Genomic DNA, 7837 nt, shown 5'->3' with positions numbered 1-7837 from the left:
AGGGGTTGGTGATGGCGGTCGGTGGAATCAAGATACGATCTGTTCGAGAGCCCTACGAGAGGGTGTCAAGGCAGGGGTTGGGGGACTTGGGGAAGGTTTAGCGAGTGGATTCGGCCGGCGGAAGTGGCCGCGACGGCCAAGGCGGGGAGGGCGGGAGGGTGGACGGCTGGCGGCTATGCCTGCGAGCGGCGTCAGTTCTTTGGCGTCGGGGAGCGGTTGATGAATCTGTATCCGCATGTTGGTAATCTTGGTCGAGCTATCACGTCTTGGAAACCAATGAATGGTGGGCGATTCGTCAAGGTGCAAAAATGCAAAAATACGTCGTGGAATGACGATTTGCCTTATGCGTCGCAGAAACCCACCGACGAGTCAGCTCCGCCCCTGGCTCTGCTGCAAGACTGCACCGCATATTGACGGGACATGCGGTCCTGGAGATTGATCTGGACGAGTCTATAAATCGAGTTTCGTCATGATATAAGGATACACTCTTATACTCTTGTATCTGCATACATCTGTTTTCTCGGCGGGTTCCCTCGTAGAGTACCGCATTATTTCTGGATATGCTTTGGCAAGGGACAAACAGGAATCGTCAATCGCCGGCGGGTGTCTGGCGGATGGCTGGTGGCTGCCGGACGGGGTGGGGTGTCTGTTGCATTCATCAATTAAATCATTAAATCGCAGTCGGGAATAGGCAACAAGGTTGAAGAGAGACGACTAGGAAATATGAGTGTCGCGGCGTTCAGATGTGTGGACGTTGATTAGGTTATGCGTTGAACGATCTTGTTTGTTGTTGCGGTGATGGAGGTGAGTTTGACTGGGAGGGAACCCAAAAACGGCCAGAAACTGGGAACAACGACGCGATTACGTTATAGGCCGTTGGGTCTAGTGTACGTTGGTTGTACTGTAGCCACGGGCAAGCCGCACGCACAGACCGCGGACGTGGCCCACGCTCTGCTCCCTCCCCACCAAACGCGGCACAGCCACACATCCACACCTCCACCCATTATACCGTTATACCACCATCACCACCATTAACCACATCCAATGTTTCCCCTTCACCACGTCAAGTCCCCGTCGACTCGGTAAAACAATAAAAGCCTTCAAATCATACCGCCCGTATTGTCTCCCGGGGCAGGGCTTGACGGACCGACTTCTTGGAGGATCGGCGCCGAATGACCTTTACGTGTACTTCTCACCGAAAACGCCGGCATAATCCATCGGTCGTCGCCTTTTCGCCCTCTCCAGCCACGGCTGGAGGACTAGCTTTTAGTGCTGATCATGTCGTCCGCAACAACTCTTTCGCGACCGACAACGTCCGTCATCGGTTGCTGTTAAATAACCCCCACGCTTTGCTAGACACCCCGGGTCATTTTCTTATTTTCACCAACCAAATACACGTACGTACTTCTCCACGAAGCACTGCCAATCTCTACGCTCTAGCCCACCTATTGCTCGATCTCTCTTTTGTGCGAAAGACCCAGAGAAGTGGCAGGTGATATCACGTGCAGCGGATTCGATCAAGATCGCATCCCACCGAATCCTCCTCGTCTCCTTGGCTGTGGCCCCTTGTTATTTCTCATCTTTTTCCAGTTCTTCTCATTGCTGGCCCTTCCCTCTCCTTCGGGCCTCCACCCACCTTTTTTATTATTTCTATTTCCTTTTTCTACTTCCTTTGTGATATTCCTGATATTCCCGCGCTCTGTCTGTCGATACCTTGTTGAGAACGCTCGGATCAATATCTGGCGCGGTTTTGATTATGCCTAATAGTGCCCGGCCCTCTGCCTCCTGTTTCGTTTTCGCTTTCGCTTTCGCTTTCGTTTTATTTTATTTTTTATGTATGGGGCGGGGGTTTTTTTTCTTCTTCTTTGTTTTGGCCTCACCGATTCCTCGCCGGTTCTTCCTCCTCTTGTGATCTATCCCTGGTCCAGGCGGGCTTCCTCACCTCACTGCCGCATAATTATATTCACCCAGTCCATCTCCCCCGTCGCCCGCCCCAATCTTCTCCGTCTCCTCTTTACGTATTTCCTACCTGACCTGTTAACCTTGCCCTAGCAAATTCTTGAGCCGCCCAACCTCTTTGTCCATGCCGCAAACTACGCTGTTCCGAGCCTCGCCCTCTCCGGTGAGGACTGCTGACCGAGACCATTCTCTGCCATTCTCTTCGGTATACAGAAAAGGGCGACCCACCACCTGAGAGACGACTGCTTTTCTGTGTTTCTGCGTTCTCCCATGTCTTACTTGGCGCCCATCAGGACCCCCGGACTCTTCCTCTTTTCATACTCCAGATTCTCGTAGAACAACCCCCATTTTTCCTCTTCGTCTTCGGTGTGAGTGGATGCTGCCGGGAACTCTGAACTCCTCCAAGCCTTTTGGCTGTGCTATGGTCAAGTTTCCACTTCCACTTGGAGTTGGGCTTCAAGATACCGACAATGACCATCTCTCGTCTCTCCTCGACCGACATCGTGGTATTTCTCGGTCTTCTTCGTCCATATAACCTCCATCTCTGCCACAACAGATTCTGAATTACTTCCCTCTGGTCTTACACTCTTTCGCGCAGCTTATTCTTGAGGACTGTCCGCGTAAAAGAACGTCCTCGCCTGAATCTCCTCGTCTTAGCCCAAACCCTCCATTCTTGTTCCTCTTCCCATCGGAGCCCTACCCGTGGCCCAGACAATAACTCACGGAAGCCGGGCATACTTGGGGTTGACTCGCAGTCCGCTGCCTCCTCCCCTTTCAAACGCGCCCTCTGCTCATTCGTCATGTCACGCATTAGAACGTGAGTTTTGAATAATCAGCCGCCTACCCAAAAGTCCCTTCAGTGTCCCGTCTGGCTGACTCTGGCTCTCAGGTCCTCCCAAACCTCCCCAGTGGCCTCCTCCTCTGGCGGTAGCAGCAGCATCAACAGACAGCTCGGGCGGTACGCTGTCGCTGCATACGTCGCAACCCAGAACCCTGCGGAACGCTTCGCAGTCACTGGTCAACCCACGAGGTCGTCGGGCTCTATAGAGAGGCAGTTGTCTGCTTGGGACCGTGCTTGGAGCCAAGCTAGCAGCGGTCGTCGTTAGGCTGGCGTCTTGCATTGGCTCTTCTTACTTCTTCCTCTGTTGTTGCGTCTCCAGGGCTTTCACGACTCTTCTCTTTAGACTCTTGTTCTTCTTTCGACGATGGCCAATCTTGAGGGGACTTCCCATTTTTACCGAAAACAACTGCGTTCTATGTATGGTCAGTAGTAACCTGACCGGGGGAAACGACAATGGCTTTCCTTTTCATTTCAGCACGATCTATGTCGAGGTTTAGGAGTTCGGTGTACTGAGGATGAATATTGCTACAATATGAATAGATGTCTTTTTGTTTCCCCTTTCCTGTACACTACCAAGAAAGTAACATATAGAGCTCCTTGTGCTCCTGATTATGCCCGGACACCTATTCAGAATGGTTGTTGACCCTGGATCGAGAAATTAAACTACCCTCATGCAAGACACCGCTAACCTTATCTAAACGTTCGAAAAGGGCGAACATGAAGCGTCGGAAGATTCTCTGCCAATCATCATTTATTGGTTCATTCACTATAAAAGTGCCATGGCTGCTCTCCGGCATTCTATCTGCACGACAGCACGATAGTTGCCCGTCATGAATAAAGGGGTGAGAACGCCGCGCAAGCTGGAGACCAAGAACAACCGACCCGTCCTCCGACTGCGTTGCCGGTTTCGGGGCCGTCTTGTGGGACTCTTTCTCCGACAGCACGGTACGGGGGGTTTATGCTAGGGCCGACCCGGACAAACTCGCCGTGGAGCGCGCCGGGAACGAATGGGGAGCTAGCCAGGGGAAAGGGGGTTACGGGGACATGCCTTTGTACATCAGCAAGACGTTAATCACCGGGACAAACGGCATCCTTGAGGACGATGCACCGAGATGGGATACGGCTACGGGGCGGATTCATCTTTTCCGTAGGGCCCCACGGCACCATTGGCGATCTCAGAGCTCCGTTCTACGTAGCAAGATGGTCATCGGCCATCTCTGTTTCCCCGTGGTTGCAACATATGAGCCTGATCGATGTGTTCTTTCTTACCGGATACACCCATGATATCAGGTAGTCGAGGACGCGATGCAGTACATCTAGGATGAACATTGTGGCCGTGGTCGTGTCTTTTCACGTGTTCAACAGAACGATCTTTCAAACTCAAGTGTTTGGTTATCGAGCCATCAATTCAAAGGAGAGCTGAGGAGAAGTGGATAGTAAAGTAAGGTAGGTAGTCGAAGAGGTATCTAGCGACTGGTGATCTTGAGAGTTAATCCGAGTCGAGAGAGGCCAGGTGACAATGTGAGATTCTCCCCGCTTCTGCGAGGTCTGAAACTCTGCAGACTGGATGGACGTCTCCACCCCTGAGGCAGCCAAACTTCACTTGTCTGACAATTCTATGACTGAGTAGCGTTAAGTAGCACTGGCCAGCACGACAGCATGGTACTACATGCTCCTACATTACGGACGGTAGAAGAACATACCGGCACTTAAGGTACCTATGTAGTGGTTACTGCTCGGCGTTTCTCGGGTCGATTCCGCCTACCGTGAAACTCTAACGGGCCTGGACGTCACAGGCATGTCAAAACGCATGTGACATGGAATCGTCATGACTTCTGGTGGTGCAAGTTCATAACTTTCTACGTGATACTGCCTACGAGTACCATCGTATGTGATAATGTACGCAAAGGTAAGCAGGACAAGTTTTTATTTACGGTTCTCCAGTGTTATACGATCAAGTCACCTACCTTATATTAGACATCATGTTCAGGTAAAGGACTTTGAACTTGCCAGTCACGAAGGTATGCGACGCCAGTGCGTGTATAAGTCTCGAGATAACGAGTTCTTTGGGTAATACAACAAGGCATCGAGCTACAAAAGGGAATATAAAGAATATATTATATCACTCGGTGGCTCGAAGAGTCAGGAGCATCAACCATTGTGTTGTACATTCAGCTGGGGACCTTATCAGATACAGCATGGTTTCAGAGAGATACGAGGTCCAGGTTCAGCGAAGCGCCTAGGAGTAACCGCCGTGTCTCTCAACTGTTAAAGGAAAAAGCAAAGTCGTTGAACTATCGTTACAAGTCGTACAATTCCCATTCCTCATAATGATAAGCACTTTTCAGGCTTTATTTCTTCTTCTGGCCGCCCATAGCCTCCTGAACATTGCCGCCAATGGCGCCCTCCGTAGTAAACTGCTTGCCGATCATGCCTTCGGACGACAAAGGGCCGCCCACCTTCTGAGCGGTTCCGCCGATAGCACCTTGTTCTGTTATGGCCACACTGAATTAGTATGCGTCCCTAGGATGCGGCCTGCCTGGCAGATTCGTGTTCACGGGAGCCCTGGATGGGAGGAAAAACGTACCGGTGAACTGATGACCAACGGCACCCTGTTCATCGAAGGCCTTGGGCTTGGTTCCAGCGGAGGAGGTATCACCTGTGGCCTTGGCACCGGTGGGATCAATGGGGTTGTTCTGGGAAGCCATGGTGATGGATGTCTGGTTGAGAAGGTAATGCGGTGGTGTGGTGTTGTGTGGTGGTGTCTAAGTTTTCGTCTTGTTTGGGAATGGTTTTTGGATGCGTGCTGCGATGTGTGTAAGAGAAGGAGACGTTAAAAGCCTGGTCGAGGACGTCCTGATATATCCGCTGCGGCGGTCCAGGATTGATCATGGAAGGGCGATCTGTAAGGGTAAGGTAGTGATGTCATATGACGCGCATCCTTACACTACCATCGCATACGTACCTGCCATAAGGTACCTTACCTAAGGTAAGGTACTTACGTTTCCTTACTGTACCTTACCTTACTCTGAAGGCCAGCTGCGTAAGAAAGTACGGTCAAAAACGCAAAGTACGATTCGAGTCTGGGACCCCCATGATTCATAGATAATCGCGTAAGACATAGCTATGCTTGCGCAGTACACGACGCTCATCATTTCGTGTACATTACGATGGCATATGATCCGAGACTAAATCCCAGGGATCAGACCCAGTGATGTTACTTATCAAAAGTCTTATAGATTGGTATCATCCCCAGACAACCGAAGACCTCTCGTTTTTGCGGAATGCGTTTGACGAGAAGAAACGTCCTTTCGATGCCGAGGAATATAAAAGAGGGCTCTGGAGTTCTACAAGATCAAAACAAAGTGGGTAGGATTAGAAGTCGACCCGTGTACCTTAGGTATGCAGTAATATGTAAATAACAGCACCGGCATATTTCGTCCAGTGACTCTTCGTGATTTCCCGTCATCGTAAGATTCCAGGCCTTCTTAGGGTTGGAAGTCTTCGTTCTCAACTCTCCGCGGTCAAGAACCTAGCATCAAAGGCCAGGTCAAGAGTCCTTGACTCTGAAGAGTCATTAAACGTTGTTCAAGAGGCTTCTTACTTCTTGAACGTCGTTCGATCAAGTACAAGCAATAAAACGACCGTATCCTAGGAGGTTCACTAACACGGGGTGCCTGTATAATCATGGACACCCTTGGATGATCGTCGAATTATGGATACTATTAGTACTCCAATATGGCTAGCAACTAAAAGGCTGTAAAGACGTGAAGACTAGGACCTTCTGCTATTGGTCTGGCTTGTATGTTCGTTCAATACTATCTGCCACCTGTTAGGATTGATAGATAAGGGTTGGGATGAGACGTATCACTGATAATAAGAATTGTCGGTTTCTCGTCAATTTCTGGACAGTATTAGTCTAAAAGAGTAATGATACTGGTATCAAGAGAGACACTGACAGACTTCGCCGCCCACGGTTGTCTTATCAAAGTCACAAACGTTCACAAAACCTTAGACCACAGGGTTCGCCGGGCTAAATGCATGGCGAACAGCCTATGCAAGTTAACGCCTCATTTCTTCATCTTCTCTCCTTCTGGCTGTACATTGTTGCCTCACAGATTGCAGTCTTTTAAGTGTACTTTTGTAAATAAGAAGCCCCGTATATTTATCAATGACTTGGAGTCTGGAGAACCCCATACACACCAATATCACCGCCACACCATCGGTGTGGTGTAGATAGTTCATCCAGTTTACACTACACTAGGTAGGTACTACACATGTAGATGCCGGCTAATGGTGTATCGTGATTCGTTGACTCCCTACCCCTTGACCCTTGTTTGCGAAAGGCCCGTACCCCAGGTCTCGCACCCGTCTAAGCAATGCGGAGAAAGGCTCTCCGCAGCGGGCTTTGAACACCCTGGGGCCTGGGGCCCCGGCTTGAAAACGAAAGCCCACGGCCACAGGATGCCCGAAGCAGCCTCGGCTCCCCCCAGGGAATGTCACGGTTCCTATCCGATCCGGGAAAGGCGTATTTGACTCCCGACAAGCGCGCCAACGGTGACTTAGACTGCCAATGCATAAGCTTTCCTTGGAATCTTGGGAGGTCTGGAAGAGGTGAGGTCTTTGTATCTCACAGGTGCGGGCGAGGTCGCATTCCCACTCTCACGTGGTCACTCATTCGAGCCTAGAATGTTAAAATGCTGGAGACAGTGGAGAGTGTCGGGATCCTTTGCGGGGTATTATTGCCTCTGCAGCCTCAGCCCTCAACTCAGAGGGGTGTAAAGCCGAGATGTAGGGATTGCTCGGCAATAATTCGTCGTCTGGTACTCGGTAACGGGTTTACCTGGTTGATAGTGTGGACATCACAACGTCTCCATATGTGACCTGGATCAGGACCCGGGGGACGTACGCTTCGGGACATTTGAATTTCAAGGTCCTCTTTCTATTGGTTCTGTTCTATATTTCGAATACTACTCCATTTATCCTGCATATATATCTCTGTAGATTCTGTTCCCACGGACTGATGGTGTATCCGTA

The 7837-nt window shown here is 50.4% G+C and overlaps 4 protein-coding genes across 4 annotated transcripts; 2 read left to right on the top strand and 2 right to left on the bottom strand.

The window, feature by feature from the left end:
* Positions 1 to 27: 27 nt before the first annotated feature.
* SODALDRAFT_374742 (hypothetical protein) lies at positions 28 to 1041 on the bottom strand (the record flags this gene model as incomplete). Its single annotated transcript, XM_028614694.1, has 6 exons — positions 28 to 265; positions 363 to 450; positions 582 to 714; positions 777 to 843; positions 929 to 958; positions 1037 to 1041. 6 exons carry the CDS (start codon positions 1039 to 1041, stop codon positions 28 to 30), a joined length of 561 nt encoding a protein of 186 aa, XP_028470209.1.
* Positions 1042 to 1278: 237 nt separating this feature from the next.
* SODALDRAFT_374741 (hypothetical protein) lies at positions 1279 to 3421 on the top strand (the record flags this gene model as incomplete). Its single annotated transcript, XM_028614693.1, has 9 exons — positions 1279 to 1324; positions 1476 to 1558; positions 1929 to 1970; positions 2053 to 2122; positions 2173 to 2327; positions 2409 to 2465; positions 2516 to 2573; positions 2617 to 2776; positions 2849 to 3421. 9 exons carry the CDS (start codon positions 1279 to 1281, stop codon positions 3063 to 3065), a joined length of 888 nt encoding a protein of 295 aa, XP_028470208.1. The 3' UTR covers positions 3066 to 3421.
* A 158-nt stretch (positions 3422 to 3579) lies between these two features.
* SODALDRAFT_354550 (hypothetical protein) lies at positions 3580 to 5043 on the top strand (the record flags this gene model as incomplete). Its single annotated transcript, XM_028613740.1, has 7 exons — positions 3580 to 3620; positions 3661 to 4030; positions 4166 to 4229; positions 4363 to 4405; positions 4597 to 4687; positions 4797 to 4821; positions 4976 to 5043. The coding sequence occupies 7 exons, from the start codon at positions 3580 to 3582 to the stop codon at positions 5041 to 5043; spliced, it is 702 nt and encodes a 233-aa protein (XP_028470207.1).
* SODALDRAFT_326564 (hypothetical protein) lies at positions 4929 to 5670 on the bottom strand. The gene is made up of 2 exons (XM_028610199.1): positions 5388 to 5670; positions 4929 to 5291 (listed from the first exon to the last, which is right to left on the bottom strand). The coding sequence occupies exons 1-2, from the start codon at positions 5506 to 5508 to the stop codon at positions 5152 to 5154; spliced, it is 261 nt and encodes an 86-aa protein (XP_028470206.1). The 5' UTR covers positions 5509 to 5670; the 3' UTR covers positions 4929 to 5151.
* Positions 5671 to 7837: the final 2167 nt, after the last annotated feature.

This window comes from Sodiomyces alkalinus (genome assembly GCF_003711515.1).
Source record: "Sodiomyces alkalinus F11 unplaced genomic scaffold SODALscaffold_1, whole genome shotgun sequence".
NCBI lineage: Eukaryota > Fungi > Ascomycota > Sordariomycetes > Glomerellales > Plectosphaerellaceae > Sodiomyces > Sodiomyces alkalinus.
This window is presented reverse-complemented; position numbering and strand designations above follow the sequence as displayed.